The 25057-nt window shown below is 42.1% G+C and overlaps 1 protein-coding gene across 1 annotated transcript; it reads right to left on the reverse strand.

Annotated features, from left to right (window-relative positions):
• NAPEPLD (N-acyl phosphatidylethanolamine phospholipase D) lies at positions 1–25057 on the reverse strand. The gene is made up of 5 exons (XM_056846776.1): positions 24837–25057; positions 13136–13436; positions 3096–3742; positions 2047–2161; positions 1–157 (listed from the first exon to the last, which is right to left on the reverse strand). The coding sequence occupies exons 1-5, from the start codon at positions 25055–25057 to the stop codon at positions 29–31; spliced, it is 1413 nt and encodes a 470-aa protein (XP_056702754.1). The 3' UTR covers positions 1–28.

A 25057-nucleotide genomic window follows, 5' to 3' on the forward strand; every position in this document is an offset into this window, starting at 1 on the left:
CATAAGAAACAGTTTGATGTTGGTATTTTTATTCAAATCCATCATCACTGATATTTAAGTCTTGGGATTCTCCATGCTTTAAGACAAAGAAATCTTCAGTTTTCAGCCCATATCTGTCAAGAGCTTCCTTCAGTTTAACTGGAGGGTCCAAGTAATACTGTGGAAAGCACAAGACAATGTCAGAGTTTGCTTGTGCCTACCCTGGACTACCACTCGTGATTTCCATTCAACCTGCTGTACCTTGAAAACTAATTTCTGCATTATGAATTGGCTCTGATTATGAGCGCACAAAAGGCCTGTTTGGCCACTAGGTGAGAAGTATATCATCTAAGAAGCTTGCTTAGGAAAGATACGGCCAAAGACTGAGGGAGCAAAGCAGATAACCCTGTTCATGGAAATGACGCTTTCCCCAAGTAAGCTTCTCAGATGTTACATTGCTATCAGAAATACACCAGTTCTGCAAGGTTCTAACATATAAATCTGTTCTTAACACTGGAGAAAGAACTACATCCAACATACAATCTTCACATGATATTTTGTTTACACCTTTTCCAGTGAAGAAAGTACCAGGAATTTTAGCTTTCCCCACCGGTTTCCCACAGCTGAAATCTAAAAATATGGAGAAGAGTGGACCTATAGTTCAGTGATACAGAGCACATGTGTTGCATGCAGACAATCCCTGATTCTGACTCAGTATAAGGAGACTTTGTGAGTCTAGTAGTGTGTATAAGTAGTGAAAAACTGCTACCCTGCACCATCTGAAATAAAACCCTGTTTATAGTTTGTGCTGTTGCTGAATCCCCCATAATTACAGTGCTCAAGCACAAAAGACAAATTTTACAGGGGCCTCCGAAGCAAGGCCTCTAAAGATGACCATAGTGGTCAGGTGGATCCTTCAGTTATGTTGATCTCAAACCATGTAGGACTTTGAAAGTCAGGACCAGAACTTTGAATTGTGCCCCAAAACAAATTGAGAGCCAGTGTAGGTGGGCCAAGACTGAAGTGATATGGTTCCTCCAACCCACTCCAGTCAACATCCTGGCTGCAGCATTCTGCACCAATGGAAGTTTCCGAATGCCTCTCAAGGGCAGCCCCACAGAGTGCACTGCGCTAATCTAATCTAGATGTAACCAGGACATGCACCACAGTGGCCAGATCTTTTCCGCTCAGGAAAGGCTGCAACTGGCTAACCAGTCCAAGCTGGTAAAGGCACTCCTGATTACAGCTGCCAACTGCTTCTCCAGCAGCAGGCCTGGGTCCAAGAGCATCCCCATACTGTTCCTTCAAGAGGAGTGCAACCCCATCCAGAACGGGTGACGCCTTAAATCCCAGGTCAGACCTTCCATACACCAGTAGCACTTCTGGTGAGAACCTTGTGGAATCCCATGGGGACCTTGTGGAATGCCATAGGCCAAAGTCCAAGGGGCTGAGAAGCAGTCCCCAGCACTGTCTTTTGAAACCTACCTTCCAGGTTGGATGGGACCACAGTAAAACAGTGCCTTCCAGTCCCAGCTGAGGTAGGCTGAGGCAGGCAGTCCAGAAGGATACCACTATTGATGGTATTGAAAACCGCTGAGAGACTCAGGAGAAGCAGGCTGTTTCACTACTTTATAAGCACAAAGAGGGTTGTGCACTGCATCTCAGTACAATTCACCGTTCTGGCCTGCCTCCTTTCAGTCAGCCTCCACTAGAGGGGCAGCTAATTCTGCCACATCTCAGCCCTGGGTATGCAGAGATGCAGCAGAATTACTGGTACTGGAAGAATGCCATCCACATCTTTGCTCTCAGCTTGCTTCCTTCCATCAGGAAACTTGCTCGTCAATGACTCCTGATCAGAAACAGGGAGCTGGGGCTTCTCTAAGGGTGGGTAACTCCTACAATCACACACACTAAAAGTAAACTTCTGTGGGTTCAAGTGAAATGTGCTTCTCGTTTTCTTTCAGAAACCAACCATGCTTCAGTTATCAGAAATCTGCAAAACACTGTTCTAGACTATGATTTTGAACAGAAACTCTACAGTTGCACTAGTGATTAGTTCACACCTACCTCATTGGCTAAAGCAAAGGTTCCCCAGTGAATTCCAACAGACTTCTTTGCCTGAACATCTATATGAATCCGTACAGCTTCTTCAGGGTCCACATGCTGGTATTTCATAAACCACCTACCAAAACAGAGATAAAGTATTTTTCCTTGTTCGTTACACAGATGAGGCAGGTTCTTTATTATAATGCACCATAAAACTCGTCTCCCCTTATTGTCTGTCTCTTATGTACATTAACTCCTCATTTATCACCCCCTTTGTTCCCTTCTCCCCCAAGCCACCAAGAACTTCATTTGTTCCTCCTCAAAATTTTCCCATACTTTCCGCAAGCATCTCCCAGGCCACTCTAATCTCCGCTGCCGGTTAACAGTGATAGTGATAAAGTGTATTGTTTGTGGCCAAAGGCCATCACAATCTATCATACAAAACTTTAAAATAACATAAAACAACTTTACAACATTGGATGAACTCTGACAGTGAAAGCCTTCGACAATATAACTTTACAACAGTCTGACCCTCAAGAAGCTAGTATTTAAATATGTTAAGCTTCCTGATTAAAAACAGCTTTAGCTTGGATTTTCTTGGCTGCTAAAGCAAAGAGTGACATTTTGTAGGCAACATCAGGATTGGCGTCTGATAGGAGAAAGAGCAGCTTCTCTGGATCTGGAAAAAGATTTAGGCCCTTTAGAAACTCTGAGAAATTTAAATCTGGGCTCTGTGTAAAGAGGACAGAATAAGGTGTAATGAGTTAGGTCCTCTGGAGCAGCTCCACAAATACATAGGAAAGAGGCCCATGGTGTTTGGGAGTAACATCCAGCTATCCAAGCCGTTAGAATGGTTTGAAACCAAAGGGAGATAAAAGCTATTCTGAACCAGTTAATAGTCCCTTGTTACCTCTCCATCAAGAACTTCCCTCTCCTCCAGCATCTGTTCTCAGAGTTCTCTTTTAAGGGCCATAACCCCCTTTCTGTGCCCTGTACACTGCTGGTGCTAAGTAAAAACAATGGTAGTTTGATAGGTTGGGTCAAATGCTCCATGCTTCCAATTTACGTACCTTGGTTCGTATGCTCCAATAGGAATAGCAGCAAGATCAAAAGGCCCAAATCTTTTCCCTATCTCTTCAAATGCTACACAATAGCCAGTGTCTCCTGCAAAGAAAAACCTATTCCAAGGTCCCAAGACTGACCAGCTTCCCCAGAGAACTTTGTTGTCATCGGTGGCAGTCCTCTTGGACCAGTGCTGGGAAGGAGTGAAAACGAATGTGACCGCATCGTGGCCAGGAACACAGTTTTCTCCCCACCAGTCCAGTTCAATGACATTCTCACAGCCACATTTCTGCATCCAGTCTAAGAGACCCAAAGGCACAAACCATCTCAAGTCGCTTCCGAAACGAACATTTAAATTCAACACAGTATTGTAATCCAGATGGTCATAATGGGTGTGGCTGATCACCACTGCATCTATCTTGGGGAGCTGATCTACTGTGCATGGAGGTCCTCGGAAACGCTTAGGACCCATGCACTGGACCGGAGAAGCCCGAAGGCTGAAGATGGGGTCAGTCAGAAATGTAAGTTCATCCATTTCGACCATTAACGAGGCATGTCCCAGCCATGTGACTCGCATACCAGCTCCAGTCTTTCCAGCTAACTCTGGGTTTTGGATAAAGTACGGATGCAGCACTGGAAGGTCTCTGTCAAGTTCCTAACAAAAGAAAACAATACGGAGAAACTCAGAAAGCATGTTCTACTTGCAAGCTGGTACAGGTAAATATTGGGGCTAGAATAATTATGGGGATTTTTAACACTTGAACACACATGAACACATATGAACACATGAAGTTGCTTTATACTGAATCAGACCCTTGGTCCATCAAAGTCAGTATTGTCTACTCTGACCGGCAGCAGCTCTCCAGGGACTCAGGCAGAGGTCTTTCACATCATCTACCTGCCTAGTCCCTTTAACTGGAGACACCAGGGATTGAGCCTGGGACCTTCTGTATGCCAAGCAGATGCTCTACCACTGAGCCATAGTTCCTCCATTTTAGAGTCTCGGGGCAGGGTGGTCAGCGTTGCTTCCTCCTAGAATCCAGCTAAAAATCAGAATATGTTGGCATGTTCCTTTCCCTACACCAGCTTAATTTTGAACAGTGGAAGCCACCCCGATTTGACTCCACAATATTGTTCAGCTTTTACCCACACTATTGCATTATTATTGTGCCACAGCAATTGTCCACATTTTGAACTGTCTTGTCCACATAGGGAGATTGAATTGAAGGACCATCACCTTTCATATGTCCCTGTGCACTGACTATGGTCTTCAGGAAGCCATATGTTGCCTATCCCACCACTTAGGGTGGCTAATCAAGCATCAACCAGAGCCTGGGTCTACTCCAGGGATGGGGAACGTCCGGCCCGGGGGTCGTATGCAGCCCCCGAGGACATTTTCAGTGGCCTTGGGAGCTCCAGGGCCCAGCCGCGGAGGCGCAGCCCTCCTCTCGTCGACTGTTGGTCGGCGAGAGGAGGGGGAGGGACGCTTCCCCCAAGGCTGCCCCCTACAGTCACGGCATGCAGGAACGCCGCGGCACACTGTAAGCCCCTCTCGCCGCCTGTCAAGCAGCGAGGGGGGGGGGAGAGAGGCCAGTGGCTCCTGGCAGCAGAACATGCGTGCGGGAGCCCATTGGGCTTGGATGGAGGGCCTTTTGTGGACTTGGGGTCGGGGGGTGGGAGGGCATGGAGGCTGGGGCCCGGTCGCGTGGGGCTGTGTGTGCTGCCGTGTGTGTGTTGGGGGAAGTGGGGAGCCTGGGGCCTGGTTGCATGGGGCCGGCGTGTGCGGGTGTGCGTGTAGGGGGGGAAGGCTTTTCTCTCTTCCTCTTTTTCCGTCACTCTTTCTCCCCCGCTCTCCCTGGTCTCTTTCTTTGTCTGTCTCCTTCCGTCCTTTTCTCCCCCTCCATTTCTCTGTTTTCCTTCCTTCCTCCCTTCTTTCCCTGAGGATCGGCTGCGGGCTGTGCCCCCCTGGCGCCTCGTTTGCTCGGGGCCCACCACTGGCTGCCCTCCCGCCTGGGAGGGGGGAGGGAGGGAGGGGGGAGCAGGGGTGCCCTTTAGGCCTTCTCTGCACGGCCTCCCCTGTGGTTGCCAACCTCCAGGTGGTGGCTGGAGACCTGGCAACCCTAGCCTCTCCCCCCCCCCGCACCAGGAGATCTACACGTGGTTATGGCCCCCAAATGATGTTATAAATGAGCAAATGGCCCTTGGCAGGAAAAAGGTTCCCCACCCCTGGTCTACTCCATCAAGGTCCCTGCTCTATGGAATGGGCTCACTGAAGAAGTAAGGGGAGCCCCCTCCATGGAGATCTTTGGGAATTGCTGTGAAGCTTGCCTGTTTGCTAGGGTATTTGAGGGGGGTGAATGGCAGGCATCTTTTCATAGGGGGAGGGAGGAGGACAGTTGGGGTCTGTTATTTTATTCTGATTTTAATTCTCTTTTGTAACTATTGTTGTAAGCCACCTTGAACCACGAGCAAAGGTGGGGTATGACAGCCGGTGTGGTGTAGTGTTTAGAGTGTTGGTCTAGGACCTGGGAGATCCAGGTTCAAATTCCCACTCTGCCATGGAAGCCTGCTGGGTGACCTTGAGCCAGTCACAAACTCTCAGCCTAACCTACCTCACAGGATTGTTGTGAAGATAAAATAGAGTATAAGAGAATATTGTAAGCCCCTTTGAGTCTCCACTGGGGAGAAGGGCAGGGTATTAATATAGTAAAAAACAACAACCACCACAAAACAAATGTTTTAATAAATAAATAAATTGCAAATAACTGGTATAGTGACATGGTAGTACAATATCAACTGATATCTGGCTACAATCTAAACACTGCTATAAAGTATTCTGTAACAATGGTACAACTACCCAGCAGTCCTATGTACATATTCTCATTGTTTGGATACAACCCAAGATACACTGTCAGGAGAGTTTTGTGGGCTGCTTAACTTCTGATGTACAAGTTGTTATTTAGTGCTTTAAAAGCTTAACTAAGAGTCTTTATATTTCCAGAGGGGTGTACTCCCTCAGCATGGGGCCCAGGAAGCCCCAGGAGACATGCTGAGGTTCGACTTATGTTTGCATTAGCAACTGAGTAATACTCATTATTGATATGCTGAAAATAACAAAAGTTTGAAAGAGACACTGATCAGAATGAACACATTTCTTCAGTGGCATTTTTGACATTTTGTCCTTACTGTCTGTGGAATACAGTAATAGATGGGACTATAATAATCTTCAGAAGTGGCTTTATTTATTTGTATGCTACCTCCCACCTGCAGTTTGAAGTGGTACTGTCAGTTTACCACGACATTCCTACCTCATTCTGTGGCATGTGTAGACAAAGCTACACTTCCTTTCTGCTAGATAAAGAAAAAAAGATGCTAAAAGGGGAGTCAATAGCTCAGCACTACCAGTACCATGTTGCTGTTTCTACAGAGTAGGAAAACACCCGGGACATATTGCAATGCCTCAATTATTAAAATTACTTGCTGAATACCATTTAATAGCACAGTAGGCTGACAGGTTAAACAAAATGTGGAACAGTTTAATTAAAAGATTTCTACTAAAGTTAACATGTGCTTGTGGCCTCCTGGAGGCTGAAGTCCATGTAAATTTAAGCTCAAGAACACCAGGAGGAAGGTGATCTTCTCTTAGGCAGGAAGCAAGAAAAACTGGATTACAGTGACCAGAAATGTATCCATCAACTCTGACCTTGCAATTCAGTTAAAAGAATATGCCAGCATTAGACCATGGGGGGGGGGGGGGAAATATCCCTAACATTTCCAGTGTGACTGAAGAAAACTTCTGTTGCACTTAAATTTTCTTGCCTCTACATGTAGACTCTTAATACAGCGTTAAGGCAATTTTTTTTCTATTGGCTTGCAAAATTTCTTAAGATTAAAGAAAGGAGATGACAGAGGGCCTATAGTAAATTTGTTAGCTATTTCTTCATCCAGAGACTTAGCAAAACTGCTGGAAATTTCACCATTAAGTCGCAGACCTACACTCTCATTCCTCACTGCCAACTTCCTAACCTTCCAATCTAGCCCTCTTTATACTGCTTCATTTCCAAAAAAATAAAATCCACCTCTGTGCTTTAAAAATATACCTGCAGAAAGCAAGCAAAGTCTCAGATGCAGAATAAAAATATAAGAATAACTTGGGCATTAGCTTATTTCAGTGTAAGTCTTTGAAAGGTTACATTTATCATCTTTTTACATTTAGCCAGCTATATCCCACAGAGCAGCCTCTGTAGCCACTTCCTCTGCCCATCTTCCAATTCTAAATTAAAATCTCCGAGCAGAATGGAAGCTAAATTATGAAATATGAATAATGAAACAGGTGTGAACCTCATGCATTTGCTAAGGTCAGACTGCATACACTGTTAGTCCGTAAACTGTCTTCACTTTTTTAAAATGCTGAACAGATTTAATAATTCATGGAGGCATGCCAAAGCTTTCCATTCTGGGGGAGTAAAATTTTTTTTTCATTTCAAGCATATTGAACCTAAGCTTTGGATTTAGAACCAGTATAATGAAACTCTTAAAAACATACACACACTCATTCCCCCCTGCTGTTATGAGGACTTATTCTCCATTTCTTTCCTCTATGTAATATTAAAAAAGCTTCTCCGCTAGATGCTGAAGATCCAAATAGAAATATGATCTTCCCCCAAGTAAGGAGGCAGCATTAATTAAATCACAAGGTGTTGAAAGCAACATGCAAATGAACATTACAGTACATTCCACCGCAAATCCTTTGAACAGAAATCCAGAAGTAAACAAGGAAGGTAATCTTATAATAGCTTAATTCTGCCTTGGTATTAGCACACAGGCAGAAGTATGACAAAATGTAAACAGAACTCAAACGAGCATAGTGTAAGTACAACCAATCTTTCACCCTTGTCCTCAATAGCAAATTGGCCGCAGAAACAGCTGTGTACAGAAAACATACAAACTATTAATTTATCTAGGCTAATATACCCAATGTAGAAAAGCAGTTTTAATTTGATAGAGAGGAAAGCCAGATTACAAGTAGAAAGACATGGCTGGCTTTAGTGAGATTAGCTAATTCATTTAAGACTTCAACACAAACGATGTCATGTTCGATTTCAATAAGCAGACTAGCCCAGATATCATCTATACTGGCAGAAAGTATCCATTCAATGTCCAAACCTTCAGAAAAATCAACTATTTACATGAATTTTGATCAAGCTTGGCTTGGAGCACAGTGAACTTTCCTTCTGTAGAAGGACACCCACACTGTAAGTCCAACATGAGAGGGACCCTGGGGAAGATGTAATGGAGCTTCTGTTGACTACCAACTACTTCCCAGTTTACATCCAGCCTCATGTGTGTACAGCAAAATGTAGCTCCTGTCAACCTCCACGGGAGAAATTAAAGGACAGAAATAGTTTGAGGTAGAGAAAGACCTGAGTCACTCATGTTAGGAGTTTCTCACCACCTCAATTGTGTCCCTAACAGCAGCCCTATTATTTTGCCGAACAGCTACCAGTGGAAGTCATTCATTTTATGAGGAAAAGTGATGAACGGCCATCACAGAGGGTACCTCCCTACTGCATAAATATTAGAAACTGGCATAATAAGTTACCATGCAGACTGATATTTACATAAGGTGCTAATTACTGTGATGACCATATAATTTAATAGCCAGTTTTATGCATTGGGGTCAAAGTCCTCAAAATAGTGAGAAAAGCTGCATTAAATACTATACCCCAACACTGAGGCCAAATAGTTCATATCATATACCAAACATTGTTTTTAGCAAAATACTAATATATAGGTAGGTAAATCCAGCTTCTAGACCACCGGATTCACTATTTGTAATGCAGATGACAGAAGACTCTCTAAAACCTTACAATGATTAGCACCTAGAGAAGTATGTGCTATCAAATACATCTTCTCCACTGGTATGATCAATAGCAGAATCAGGTCCTTGCCATCTCTGAAGGGCATCATGGCCTATTTATAGAGTGCTGGGTCAGACCAGCTGTTGGAATGTTCTAGCGAGCTAGTCAAAGGTTTAACCCAAAGGCCCAGTATTCAGACAATGGCTCACACAAACCCCTTGAGCTGCACACAGCTGGTCAACAACGACATCATTTCTAGAGACATCTAGTCCTCTATAAATTATTAATCTTGCCAGCAAATTCAAAATCAGAGACACATCACGTTCATACTTTCAGTCTTTTCTCTGCAGTCACGAAAACAAGGAATTAAAAAAAGCTAGGGTTCACTTTATTCAAGCTGTGATTACAGGCTACATAAAAATGCCTTGGGGCCGGAAGACTACAAACTGTGCTGCCAATACAAGTAGGAATTTACAACATATGCTATACAGAGTGAAGAAGGTGTCGTTTGCATGAAGAAACAACAACACAGAAAGGGGCAGGGAAGAAGGCTGTTTCTTTCCACACTTTTGCAAGGCATAGCATAGATGTCGCACTGTCAACCCTTTTGGAGACTGCTATGGTAGGTAGTGTTTCAATTCCTGCTTCCCTCTACTAAATCCTTATGCTCTCTTCCAGTTCTGATGTATTTTTTTTCATGTATATACTCATGTAGCAAGAGACTCCATTCTTTATTTGCTTAAATGGATAGCCTTCTTCATCCTTAAGGCTTTGGGCAAGTAATAAAAGCAAAACCCTGCAACAAAATAGAACATTTCATCAAAAATGAAACTCCATCATTTCCATGACTGCACTTTGAACCTCAAAAGTTAGGTCAAAAAGCCTGGTCTCGCACAGCTTTTGGAAGACGTCACTCAGGTGAGTACAGCCCTGTCCCCAGGGCTTTGCTGTCTGAACCCAACTCACAGTTGGTATCACTAAGGTGCTCTTGGAGAACCCCATAGTTGCATATGGGAACGAAGAACGCAGTGTCTTAGTTTCTTAGAGATTTACAGGTTACCTCAAGGCCCCATGTTTCTTCTTCTCTGTCATTAGGGTCCAGTCTTGGAAATACATTTTCTAGGAGCTATAAGGATAAATTGGTGAGATGCAGGAGCACTCAAATTTTTCACAAAACATTTAGCCATAGGTTTGAATTACTACATAAAGTACCTTTTCCCCTTTGCACTTAAATCCTAGTTTTTACTGTAGTGCCCCACTTCTTCTCCCTTGGTACTGTGCATCTTTTGTAGCTTTTAAAAACATAATTTTGTGACCAGGTCTTACATAGCTAGTCAATATTTGCATGTTGTGGCTCAGATACATACTTATTTAAAATTAACAGCTGCTCTGCAGGTTAATTCCCATGAAATATTTATCCCTAACCAGAAATTCGTGATGCGAGATTTTCTGTGTGATTTTTCTCCCAAAGCAGTCCCAGTATTTCTTTAGCCGTAACAGACATTATTACATTTTTGTTTGTGAGAGAACAGAGGACTGAACCTCTGTGGTGCATTGGTTCCAGGGTAGATAAACTCAATGATGTTTTTTTTAAAGTTTAAAATCAATTTTTTTATATTTAAATTAGATTTTTAAAAAAATTAATTGGATTTTTAAAATAACATGCTTTTTGAGGAAAAGCTATGTTTTCTATTTAAAATACACTCTAGTCCAAATGTTAATCATCATGAAATAAGGATTAGTTTTTAATTATGTAGCATGAGGCGGCATATTCATGCAATGTTTAAATGTTTTGGTAAATGAATTCCATTAATCCATTCACAATGTCATGCTCTTCCAGAGGTTTCTGTAAGATTATTTTGGGCAATTTTTCTTATCAAGAAGATATTATCACAGATGCTTGGTTTTGCAATTCTCAAAACTGTGAATTTGTGTCTGCAGAGGTAACATGCCTCTTCTTCACAGAAAAATGCTTTAAAATAAACATACAGAGTTGAGAAAAAGACCTGAATCCCATTGTTCCTTTGCAAATCTATGTACACAAAATCAGCCTCTTACCTCTTAAGGGCTAAGTTTCAAGCAGTTCAATAAATAAAAGATTGTTTGGAGCTGAATAGATCTCCACAAGGAGCTAAATGTGAGGAGGGATGGGAAAGCAGTAAGAATTAAAGTGAAACTTTTTTAGCACAAGTCTTGAGATCTTTGTGTGTATAGCCTGAGGTTTATCATATTATTCTCTCCCTGGAGGAGAAAAGCTATAATGACAGCAGGCCATTAAAAAGACCTAGTTTGGGAATATGTGAATGAAGTTCCTCTACCTATGGATAAGGCATGCATGCATGCAAAATGCAAACACTGCAGCAAAGAAATGGAAGGCCTGGTGGCCGGAATGAAACTGGAAATAGATAATTGTGAAATTACTGTGAGGTGAACTGTGTATGTCTAATAGTATAACCAAATCAGTATTTTTGATATAACTGTAAAACTAATCTTAAAAGTTATTATTCTAAAAATGAAACCTTCATCTGATTGTAAATATTAAGATTTTACCAGCAAATTGAGTCTTTATGTAGAAAACCATGATTTAAATCTCGTCTTACTGACTAGTGATTTAAATCAAATCCACCCTGGCGATATACACTAAAAAGACCTCATGAGTGGGGGTACCAAACCAGTGTGGATAAAGCATGGGTAGACAAGGTCATAATTTCTAACAGGAGATGTAAAGGTACTGTATAAACTCTTAATTGTATTTCTTAAATGCTGATGGTCTCATTTTCATTAGCCACACTTGGCTATGTTCTCAGTCACCAGCTTTTGTGTCTCTAACCCAACCACAAATATGATGGCCTACATCTAGCAGGGAAGCAAAACAGGACAACCAATTAACAAGATATGAGATTTGCCTATTCTCAGAACTCCTCCAGGCATGCAGAAAAGATTTACTTCATCAATTATAAATGAGCAGTCCTCACAAGCACTGAATTTGCTTGTTCAATGAATGCTTTACAACCCCCCAATATTCATCGACTTCTAAAGGAGGGCAGCTAGCATCTATCAAAGGGTGGGGAGAACAGAAAGGGTATGGAAAATTGGCCTGCACAAGTATTCTGGAGAGGCATTCCCTCCCCCACTCCAAATCATGATGGGGAAGATCTTCTCCTGCACTATATCGTGCAGATCCAGGTTTACATGAACTTCTTGCTAACCTCGCCCCAAACCTTAGAGCCAACGTCTTACAACAGAATATTGCTAGACTGATGGGGGAAGGAAATCTCAAAAAATTATCCCCACCATGAGTGGGGATCTCCACCTTGTGCCACTACCCCACCAAACCCCACAAATACTGAAATGGAACATCTTTATACAATGATTCAAAGCCAGAGAAAATTACAACTGCTTAATTCAGTTTATTTCAATAGGACTCAAGTGTGACTCTCTTTGATTCAAATTTCTTTAACAAGTGGTGTGTTTACTGTATGTATTGCTTAACAACACCATGTTAATTGCACTTTGATTTAGCAGCCTGAAGCACCTCACTAATATTTTAACAAAAATAATTTTACAAAAAATGCATGCCAATGTAGTCAAGCTAACATGTTAACATCAGCTAAATCTACTAATTCTGTCTGAAGAAAAAAAAAACAAATGGCTCTAATTGGATATGGCTATGTAAAATGTAAATTGTTGCCCCCAGCCTGAAGGACTGACCAATTGAAGATTAACCTAGCACTCAGTGGAATAAAAGCACTCAAATAATGTGTATTCATGAAAGCTGACAACAAGTGATTTGAGTTACATAAAGTTTTCATTATAACATTCAACTTCAAATTCATTATAATATTCAACTTCAACTAGCCCAACTGATTTATTTAAAGGTTACAGATTCAGGACCTGATGCGTCAATTCTAATCCAAGGGTCATCTGAATTCACACTTGCAGTGGGATTACCAAATCTTTAGCAAACAAGCATCATGGGGGTCTCAATAATTTACAGACATCTGCTTTTAAAGATTAATTCCATACATATACATTATATGACATCAAGCATGGGCTTGCCACCAAGTTTACGTTCAACAGAGACACAGCCAATCCTGGCCCATGATGGATGTACCCAAGCAATACTAGTATTGCAATTCATCACATGATTAATCAAATCCCCACTTGTGTAAAAACAGAATATTTACCTGCTTTGAACAAGGAACCTTGCTGTTGTCCTTCTCTGTAAGAAACCACTTCAAAATATTAGGGAAAGACGGTGATTTCCATGTTGGCCAAGGGTTGATAAACCTCCCGTCTTTACCTCTCTTTGATTTCGTGACATCTTCCTCCAACCTGTAATCCAGTCGGAAGCTTTTCCGGGATACTCGAGAGGAATCACTGCCTCGGGAACCTTGACTTGAATGCTGACGTTTCCTTAAAGCTTCTTTAGGATATTGACTGCAAACAGGCAAATGCTGCTCTTCATCCATTTCTTTCAGTGAAGAACTAGGAAAAAAATAACGTTCAGACCAATTACTTTCCCCCCGCAAATGAAAAAAGCAAAAAGCACCAAGCTGCATAGCTAAAATAAACTTGTGAGCAGCTGCTATGCCTCCCTTATTCAGAACAAAGAATGCACAGTGAACGAGTCTTAGCAGGCAGACCTTTAGGGCATCTTTGACACTCAGGAAGACTCTTGCTCTTTGCTGTGCACCCTATCAGAATCTTGGACTGCTGCATGCCTGGGAGACTTATGCTGGAGGAGTCCCAGTCCACAGCTCCTGAAGTTAATAATGTGTGCAGTTTGAGTTTCCAACCCCTTTCCTCTCAAGAGTGCTTACTCAGGCAGGCTGTATTTTATTCTCTAAGGGAAAGGAACTGTGACTTTTTCGTTTATAACAAGTGGAAGCATTAAAATACCACATGCGAGAAGAGGAGAAGTGGCTTCAGAGGAAGCCCTTCCTTTGAAAACAATCTTCCCTACCACAGTCCCTCAACAGAGCACACTTCAGTTTGTGCAGTCTCCAGGCTGAAGTCTTGTGCAGCCTACACACCACTACTACTGTGAAGACAGTACATATATCAAATCCTTGGTACAGTTGGCAAGGGCTGGGGGGAATGGAATTCAGATTCCCCCTCCACAATGAGGCTCACTGGGTGACCTTATACCTAGCTTATTTCACATGGCTGTTGGGAAGAAGAAGAATTGGTTTTTATATGCCGAATTTCTCTGCCACTTAAAGGAGACTCAAATCACCTTTCCTTCCCCTCCCCAAAACAGACACCCTGTGAGGTAGGTAGGGCTGAGAGAGCTGTGACTAGCCCATGGTCACCCAGCTAGCTTCATGTGGAGGAGTAGGGAAACCAACCCAATTCATCAGATTAGCCTCCGCCGCTCATGTGGAGTAGTGGGGAATCAAACCCAGCTCTCCAGATCAGAATCCACCGCTCCAAGCAACCGCTCTTAACCACTACACCACCAAGCTAAAATGGGAGGGCAGAACCAAGGAATGGAGAGCACTTTTGAAGGTAAGGGGGGTAAAATTCACACACACAATCTAACTCACCTCTCCAATACTAGTTTTTGAGGTTAAGGGAAGCAGGGGGAGTAATTTCAACAAACCAAAGTTTTCTTGCGTACCAAGACAACTCATGCCCAGTTTTCCTTCCCCATTTGGACTCCTAGCACATCAGCAGGTGAGGAACCCTCTTCACTAATACAGGGATTGCTAAACTGCAGTACTAGGAAACATAAGGTTACTCCCATCAAAATGGATGTCAGTCTCTTTGTAAAAGATATACTATTTATGGTTTGCAAACAAACTCAAATGTACTACACACGTACGTCAAACGTTTTAGAAACCCAAGCTTAGCAGATTTCACAGACATGGAGAACAGCAAGTAAGCTGCAGGCTGTGAACTTCCATCAGATTAAAATGAATCCTTCCCCTATGAACACTGAAACAAAGAATGGCTTGATTGATAATCCAGTTGCTTAGAACTGAAAGGGCATATAAGGTCCCAAGAGCTCTGTGTGGTTACAGGTATTATTGGTCAGAAGCATCTCTGATGAGAGACAGGTGCATATAAGGACAAAGAATAAGACAGACAGCAAACACCAATGATGTGGAGGGCCAGATTCTCCAACCTATGCCCAGAGACCACTCACATGATTTTTTTCAACTGGAATACATATGCGGGTTTAAACAGGAAAGGTGGTTAAGTAGTAGAACCAGTGGTTAGCATCTAGAAACACTTCTCTCTTTGTATTTCAATGCTACAGAATGAAGAACACTCCACTAGTAGCATTATCATCTATACTTAAAGTGCTGACAGCATGTGGAAATGACTTGAACAAAGGATTGTAGCTCAGGGCAGAACTGTAGCCCTGCAGCTCACGGAAGCCTCCATTTTATTACTTTGTGGTGTCTTACACCCTTTTAGAGATTTCCTGCATTTTAATTTATAAATGCCACAAGAATTCTGATTTCCTTCCATTGTAAATTTTTGTATATCAGCATGTGCATATATTAGTTTGTTTTCAGTATAAGATTAGTGGGCTGCTTTAGGGCTTAGCAGGAAGTTTGTCTCTAATTGGCCATGAAAGTCTATTTTTCTACCTGCTTCATACCAAAAGAGGGAGCAGAGGTTTATTTCAATTTATTTCAATAGGTCTGGCTAGAGCAGACTGGTAACCAGGGTGGATTAAATTTTTTTTAAAAAAAATTAAAAATAGGGGTTTTTAATTTAAATGGGGTTTTATTTAAAAAAATGCTTTTTGAGGAACAAATCTACCTGAAAATATTTTAAATAGTTTTCTATTTAAGATACATTATAGGCCAAACATTATTCATCATAAATAAGGATTAGTTTTTAATTATGTACCATGAGACTGTATATTCATGCAATGTTTAAATTTTTTGGTAGATGAATTCTATTAATCCATTCTCTTCTCTCCAGTATCACAGGAGCATGCCTAGTATATTAGGTGCTGTGCAACACAGGCAGGGTAATGCTGCTGCAGTTGTCTTGTTTGTGGGCTTCCTAGAGGTACCTGGTTGGCCACTGTATAAACAGACTGCTGGACTGGATGGGCCTTGGCCTGATCCAGCATGGCTTTTCTTATGTTCTTATGTTCATTCACAATGCCATGCTCTTCCAGAGGTTTCTGTAAAATTATTTGGGACAATTTTTCTATCTAGAAGATATTATCACAGATGTTTGGTTTTGTAGTTCTCAAAACTGAATTTGTTTTGTTGTTCTCAAAACTGTGAATTTGTATCTGCAGAAATAAAGTATCTCTTATTCACAGCAAAAATGTTATAAAATAAACATACAGAGTTGAGAAAAAGACCTAATACCATTGTTCTTTTGCAAATCTATTTACACAGAATCAACACCTCTTAAGTGCTACGTTTAAAGCAGGGAACTCTCTTGGTTCTGGTCGTCAATGCCTGAACCTTCACCCTGTGTCGCACAGGGGAATGGCCTGGATGGGCAGCATCTCATCATAATTTTGGTTTGCAGACGAGGATGGGCAAGTGCTCTGTGCCAGGAACCAGGGTGGGATTGCCCTGCTGAACCAGTTGGATAGCTTTTAAAGGTGCCCATACTAATTGGGGTGCTTTAACTTTAATAGCTGAAATGAAACTGGTAATTATTTTAAAACAATGTAATGCTGACATTCGGGTTCCAGTGAAGCGGGGGTATCACAAGACCTGGAATCTAAAGGTTCTCTGCACTTGTGGACAAAATAGCAGGAGAGAAATGCTGAAGACTCAAACCGAGCTGAGCTGAAAAAGTACCATGCCCCAGAATGAGTCACGAAAGGAAACCAAAGTGGACAGTGAACCAAGCATAACGGATGTTTTGTTTTTTAAAAACCTTTCTGCCACCTTTCTAAGATTTAACACAGTACATAATACTATACAGACAGGAGACGTATTAAAAAGCATGTCCAATACAATGTCAGGGAGATATGGATGAGCGAGTAAAACATCAGGAAAATAGACTCAGGATCTGATGAAAGGTAGCTCAACAAGAAAGGGGAGCCCCAGCACAGGGGAGGCTGCAGCTAAGGGTCAAAAAGGAGTGAGAGGAAAAGGGGGAACAAAGAAGGTGGTGTGGTGTGAAATGTCAAGCCCATTAAATTATCTAAACCTTTGGCTACAGGACTCTACTGTATATTAAGGCTGAATGTCCCAGCCAACACAAGGCACTTATCAAACTTGTACCTTTAAAGTTACCATTACAAATCAAGGGTTGCTACAACAAACATCACAGGCAAGAATCATACCTATGTATATGCTCTTTGAGAAACTGGGATCAGGCTGCAGCATGAAGGCAAACAACCTTTAAAAAGACCATTTAGTACTGGTAAATTTTGTGGGCAATCATACCTACAATAATTTTCAGCAGAGCCTCACTAAAAGAGGCATAATCCAGAATTATCAATCACTTTTGACATTGATAGGGTAAAAGGTGAGTATCCATTTCTTCAAGAAATCTAGCTGTACTATTTAAGCACCATCAGAACCAAAGAAAGTTAACAGAGATGCCTCTTTTTTGCACAAGAACTGACCTGCTTACTTAAATTATGACAATTCCATCTTATCCATTATCAGTTTGGTATTAAATTCAAAACTACATTAGTGCAAACAGTTGCTGAGATGCAGATGTAAAAGCAGCTAAACACTGTTGTAAATAAGAAATCCATGTCTTGGCTTCAGATGACAAAGCTTCCCATATTTTTATCTGGCTGCTATCAAGGCAGCTTTAAGGACAAGTGAAATTGTGATGTCAGCGCAGGTGACATAACTAGAATGAGCAAAATAGAATCATAGAGTTGGAAGGGATCACCAGGATCATCTAGTCTAACCCCCTGCACAATGCAGGAAATTCACAACTACCTCCCCCCCACCCTAATGACCCCTACCCCATGCCCAGAAGATGGCCCAAAAAAATCCTCCAGCGTCCCTGGCCAATCTGGCTTCTGACCCCAAAGTGGCGATTGGCATTTCCCTGGGCATGTAAGAGAGGGCCCGAGAGCCAAACACTGACTCAACCCTTCCTGCCTTCCCTTTCATGATCTGCCAAAGTTCACATAATCAGCATTGCTGACAGATGGCCATCTAGCCTTTGCTTAAAAACCTCCAAAGGAGGACTGCCCACCACCTCCCAAGGAAGCCTGTTTCACTGAGGAACTGCTCTGTCAGAAAGTTCTTCCTAATGTCTAGACAGAAACTCTGTTGATTTAATTTCAACTTGTTGGTTCTGGTCCAACCTTCTGGGGTAACAGAAAATAACTCTGCACCATCCTCTATATGATAGTACTTCAAGTACTTGAAGGGGGTTACCATACCACCTCTCAGTTATCTCCTCCAAGCTAAACATACCGAGCTCCTTCAGCCTTTCCTCAACCTTTCCTTTCTCCAAACTCCTCACCATCTTTGCTGCCTTCCTCTGGACACATTCCAGCTTGTCTATATCCTTCTTAAATTGTTCTCTATTTATACAGACTATGACAAATGAATAATCATTCTCCCAACACATAAGAGGCATCATTTTTTTTAAAAAAAACACTCTTATAACTGGCAATAAACATTACTTGACAATTCACCTGTCTACAAGGGTTCTTATCCCAATAATAATACCCTCAAATATTCTAAATAAGCCAACTTATTCCAACGTACTTAGCATTTTCAATTAACTTCTTCATAACTATTTAAACTCAATGGTTCATGAGACAATGACTCGTAGCTACACCTATCCTTCTTCAATACATTACAATCTAGGAATGGTAAATATGATGGATAAGACACACAGACTGTATCAGGAAAATACAAGTTTCTTTGGACTGGCAAAACAACACAGTACAACTCCTTTTCAGACACAGCTGTATAAAGGACAGCACTATTCAGCTACTACCCATTTTTAAAAAGTGGCACACAAACCTGTCAAGGCTAAAAACGTTCCTTGGATATGTATTGTTTTAATTACAATCCTAGATTAATATGCTGACTCTAATCACTCTTAGGTGAGAAAAGTCAATTACAATCTATGGAACTAATTTCCAAATATAAACACAGTAACAATTTACATTTATAATAACTATTTATCATGCTTTATTTTTGGTAATCCACTATACCCACACACCTTTCAAAATTGAAAAAAAAAACAAAAAAAAACCAAGACTTTACACAACCCACAGAGCTAGGTTAATTTTTTGAAATCCAGTAATTCCTATAACTTTCATTTGTGTAAATTGAAGCACCACTTGAAATACAACCAGGTATAGGATTGCCATGTTGGAGATGCAGGTTTTTAAACAGAGTTTTCCCTTTTGTTTTTTATTGTTTAATGTCTGAGGTGGGAACTCACAGCAAGCTGCAGTGCTAGTCGAACATTTTAGCGAGCGCTTATTTAATGGCTGCAGTAGCATCTGCACCAACTCTTGGTGCTTACATAACCAATACACACACATAAACTCCTGTTCACTTCCTTACCAAGAGAAGACAAATACCCTGACAAGACAGATTCACAGTTGGTACAAAGGCCTGAGTTTACAAGGCAGTTTACAGAGGCAGTTGGGAAGGAATGAAACAGTACAGAAATAAGCAGTTAACAAGAAATCAGGCTGTCAAATGCAGAATATTTACCTGAAAAATCAAGAACAGAGAGCACCAGAATATTTGCCAGAAGGTATTCTAGCTGTCTGTTTTTATACACGCAAACTTACTCTCTGACTGATTACACAGTCCTGAATTACAATGGATTTACAACATCCCATTAACCACCTACACCTTGTAATTAGGAAGTGTTTTGAAAAGCAGAGAAGGAAATACACACAAATTAGATTATTTTAAGACACAATTTTATGAGGAAGAATCTAGAGAAAATGTGGCTGCTGTGTGTTATTTCTCAGGGATGGCACTGAAGGAGAGTACCGTTTACTTTTATGTTCTGCTTCCAGCCCATCTAGAAACTTCTATTGTCCCTTGCTATGCAGTAAAGGATAGGCAAACAATAGTACAAAGAGCATCATATGATCATGCCTCAACCCATGGACAGCCAGGCTTACAGCTGCCCCAATGGGCCAGAAATGAAAACGCTCTGCCAACAGAACAATTTCAAGCTTAACAATTTTTTCCCTTAAAAAAACACACAACTACAGAGTCACCCTGAAGATAAAGCAAGGTGAAAAACTGTTAGTCTGACCAATCAATCCAGAGGGAGTAATCTACATAATTCTGGCTACCAGGAGAATGTGAAAGTGAAACCTCTCCAATAGACAGGTTCTTATGGCACCTTCACTCCGACCCACAAACTCATTCACCTGCTGTGGTAATTCCTCATGCACTGGAGAGATTTCAAAAATAATAATCATAACCACTATATCTAATTCTCAACATGGCTCTATCTTTGGATACTTCAATCCAGGAACTGGGGCCATGGATAGACAAGACAGATATTTCTACGAACTCAAGAAAAGCCCTGTTTTTGCAGAAAAGTCTGAAATACATAAATGAACAAACAAATACATTAGGGGGTTAATCCCCCCCCCAAAAAAAAATGATAGAAGTGTGTAGCGTTGAGAAGTGGATTGTCTCAGTGGCCACTGCTAGGCAACCACAACCGTACTGCCAGCCTTTAAGCCTTGATTGCAGTTTGTAAAAGGCAGGGGAGGGGGGCAAGGCCCTTTCCAGGGCTGTTTTGGCCTTTGAGGGAGGACTCATCAGGGCCAGGGCCACCAGCAATCACCAGGCTAGATACCACACCACTTGCATGACTCACTGCTTGCTACTGCTCAAAAGCAGCCCCCCAGATAGCTGTGAGGATAAAATTGAGGAGAGGAGGAGGATGCAAGCTGCTGTGGGTTCCCATTGTAGAGAAAGGTAAGACATAAATGAAATAATAAATATAGGTGAAACTGGGGGACAAATAAAAAGAGGGTAGGAAGGCATGTAGGTGGGTAGGTAGGAAGCAGAGGAAGGTGAGGATATAGAAGCTGCCAGGAGAAAGGAAAAAGGAAATCGTATGGGGAAGGGAATACAGGTCCTTGCAGGTTCCCCACTGTTCAACTAGGCCACAGTTTTCCCAGGTATAGGCTACTTGGGGAGAGAAGGAGGAAAAGTTGAAGACAGTGGGGATTTAAAGGTAGGTTGGCTGATGGGTGGAGAGAAAGAAGCAGAAAAAGGGGAGAGGCTATGGGGGCTTTCCGGAAAGAGGAAATAGTGGAGAAAAGGCAAATGAGATGCCTCCCACATGTCCTTGAAGGTCCCCTGCTTGTAATAACAACAACTCTGGAGAACTATTTCTATTTGACAGCCACAATACATCATATTAAAATTGATCATGAAATTGCTCACACCTTAATTTTAAAACTGAAGAAGCAGGTCTTCCCTTGATTCTTCCAGGAAGACTGTGATGGAATTTCACTCCTCTCCTAAATTTTGCAGTTTATACATCAACAAACTAGTGGACAACTAGAATCCTTTGGCTATAAAAAAAAAAAGCCAGCATAGTGTAGTGGTTGTGTCAAACCAGGTTCTAAAACACCTAGGTTTGAATCCCACCACTACCATGAATGCTTGCTGGGTGACCATGGGCCAGACACACACTTTCAGTCTAACCTACTTTGCAAGGTTGTTGAGAAGATAAAACAGAACAATGTAAGCAGCTGTAGGTGCCCATTGGGAAGAAAGGCAGAATATAAATGAAGTAAAAGAGAAGCAGAACCCTCAGACTACAATCCTATTCCCTAATAAGAGTTCTTTGGTCTTGCTTGCTTTTTAAAGCTGTGGATAACTCTTTTCTAAAAAATATGTGAGTCTGAAATGCTAATATAGATTTTTAATGTGAATGACAGGGGATTAATGCTGATCACTGCACTCTGCATGGCCTTCACAGTCAATGACACTGGCGGGATATCCAGAGGAAACAGTCCCTTCATTTTTGTCTGGACATTTTCTGTTGTCAGGAAATGGCTGGACATATGGTTGGCACAGTGGCTTTGAGATCTGGAAGCAGAACCTTAAGAAACAGGGGACACCCATGCGGAGGGAGAGTATACAGACTTTAAGTCTTACTAGTAACAAACAAACAGTTAAGGCTCAAGGTTCAGATTCCAGGGGAGAAGAAGAGGTGTGGTCACAGTCCCCTGTCAGATAAAAGCCTTATTCATTCATTCTGGATATGAAGTGGCACACAGAATGTTTAGGAGTTAGCAGTAACAGGAAGGGGAAGGAGAATGTGTGAGAGAATACGAGGTACAAAAGTGAAAGAGACGCAGTGAGCAATAAAGAGACAGAGATATTCAGTGAGGACCCTGGGGAAGATCTATTAAGTTTGAAAAGTGAATTTGCTTTCATCAAGTTTGAGAAATATGTCCCACTGAAAAATGGAGACATTCAGCTAAGTGGGAGGTGACATATGCTTATACCATCTTGAACATACAACTGCAGTACCTTGAACAAAGACGCTAATTAATTTTAAATAACCAAATCCAAAACTCTTCTTTGCATTTCATCATCTAACAAAGCAAATCAGAATCACATTGGAACACTTTTGCTTTTTACACTAAACATCCGATTCCATTTGAAGTCAGTTGGTTAGCAAGCTGTTAGTTGTATGACACACTGGACAAAAAAATCAAAGCCAGCTGCCAACTCTAACAAGCTCCAATCAATAGAATAGCATTAATTTGAAACATTTCTGATTAATATCAGGTTTGGTCTCCCATGGAAGATCCACAGCAACCAATAAATACAGGATTTTTGTCCATACATGCAAATGTTAACTAAGACATCAGCACTGTACGGCATACAAATTTGGGAAGAGGAGATTATGTAACAAGCTTCTGGAAGCCTGCTGCAGCACATTTCCATGTCAATGAAGAAGGCTAAAACTATAGCAACTGAATTGATGTGCCTGGCTTTCATTCTTCAATCCAATCTCATTCACCAGTTAAAAATGAGACCGTTCTTCCATGGAGACAAGGAGCAAGGATTGGGTGCAGTGGAGGCTAATGTCTTCTTCTTTTTAAAAAGAAGAAAATCTGAGATGAGCTACAAGTGATTATCATTCATTTAAAAACCCTCTAAAACATGTAGTGATATTTCAAACAGGAATGTATTACAACCAGACTGTAGTAAACAAGAAATGATTCCTGGTTCTCAAGCCTACTGCTGATTTGCACTACAGACAGTTTGGTTTTCACAGAACACAGTGACATTCTAGTCATCCCCCTAAAATTGCCAAAAAAGCCTTCCATATATATTGAGGTGTTCAGGAAAAACAACAACAACCAAACATAATCCATGGCATCTAGTATGTTTTCAAACACAACAGTTGCTGTGAAAGCCTAAATGCCATCAGCATTATCATCTTGTCGGATCTTCCAAGACACTGAGGCACAAGGATGCACCTTCTTCTTTCTCACTACAGAAAATTCAAGCTGGAGAAAACCTCTCTTTCAGCCTGTCTATCATGTGAGTGCCTTGCCTTAGAACTTCAGCAAAGGTTTGAAACAGAGCAGATGGCAGGGAAGTGGGTGGTGACAGCTAAGGGGGTGGATGTAAATCACTGGCAGTGGCTCCATCCACAACCCCACTGAGGCAGGAAGGAGGAAGGATATTTAATCAACTTGAGCCATTTTCTGCAAGCAATACATAAACCAGAGTGTTACATTTCTAGCATCTGCAATTCCCATGCTAAAGTAATTTTCACTTAAGTTCAAAATCAGATTTTGTAACTATACTTCAACTGTAAAACTGTAAGGCATATTCATATGAAGTGTAAATAGATCTTTAACAGTGAACAGAATCTACAGTAGCATCCTATTTCTATCCTCAACATTCACACATGACAAGACCACCACAAGGCAGGCTCCGATATTCTTGTCAGCCTGAACACAGACCACGTTCAAAGGTCCATTATATTTCATCTTGGCTCTCTTACACCATATCACATACCTGGCATATCACAAGTGACGCATTCCAGATTATAAAGGTACACAGTCTCGGTATACTTCCTCTTAAATCAGCCCTACCCAGTTCCAGAGGAATCCAAGTTCCAGTGGAATCCAAGTGTTTAAGATACAGCCCCATTGTATGCATGTTTTTACTCAAAAGCAAGCCCTACTGAGATGAATAGAGATTACTCTTCTGCACCCACACACAGGACCAGCGGCTTTCATGCGATGGAACAACTTCATGGGGAGTAAAAGCCACTGAAGCACGAGTGGGGGGCGGGGAGGACGCCTTAGGTCAACATCCGTCAATGCCAAACTGCGACAATGTCCTTTGAACCCTGCGGCTCAAGAACCAGGAATCGGGTCACCATCCCATAAAGTTACAGGCAAATTGTGTGTGTGTATAACGCACCAGAAGGAATAGCGGCGGGGATGGTGGTGGTGGTAGCGTCTTGCATGCAAATACATTTGTCTGCACAATTGAAAATAAACGCATACTGGTACGCAGCCCAACGCACCTGCAAGTAAAGTTGGCTGGCCTGGCGGCGACCTTTTCCCCTAGCCAGGCAACCTGAGCTAAAACAAACAAGGAGTCCTGTGGCACCTGAAAGAGTAGCACCATTTTAACCCCGCATCAAATTTGCGTGGACCAGAGCCCACTTCGACAGATGCAACGGAGGCGGGCGTTTCGCAAAGCACGATTGTGAACATGTATGAATATAATTCTACAATTTATAAATGTCCATTTAAGGCGAAGCCCACCAAAACTGAAGCGGGCCGACCCTCGCTAGGTTTTGTTTGTTTTTAATGCACTCCTGCATGACACCCCCCGTTCGTTTCTCGGTGCAACCGACTTGCGCGACGGCTCCAGCTGTGGACTTCTTCGCCTTCTGAGTCGGTGCCTGGAAGTGCCCTGCAAAGCAGCGGCCTCTCACCTCTCCTGGGGGGTTTCTTCTTCCTCGTCGTCCATGACTGGGCTGCGAGTCCGCCCGGGTGGCTGTTCCGCCTGCTGCTGCTGCTGCTGCTGCTGCTGCTGCCGGGCTCTCCAACCACCGCCGCGCCGCCGCTGCTGCTGCTTGGCCGGCCCCCCGCAGGCGACTGAAGGCGGCGACAAGAGCTCGAAACAGCAGCTCCACAACGCCCAGCGCCTCACCAT

This window comes from Euleptes europaea, chromosome 3 (genome assembly GCF_029931775.1).
Source record: "Euleptes europaea isolate rEulEur1 chromosome 3, rEulEur1.hap1, whole genome shotgun sequence".
Lineage (NCBI taxonomy): Eukaryota > Metazoa > Chordata > Lepidosauria > Squamata > Sphaerodactylidae > Euleptes > Euleptes europaea.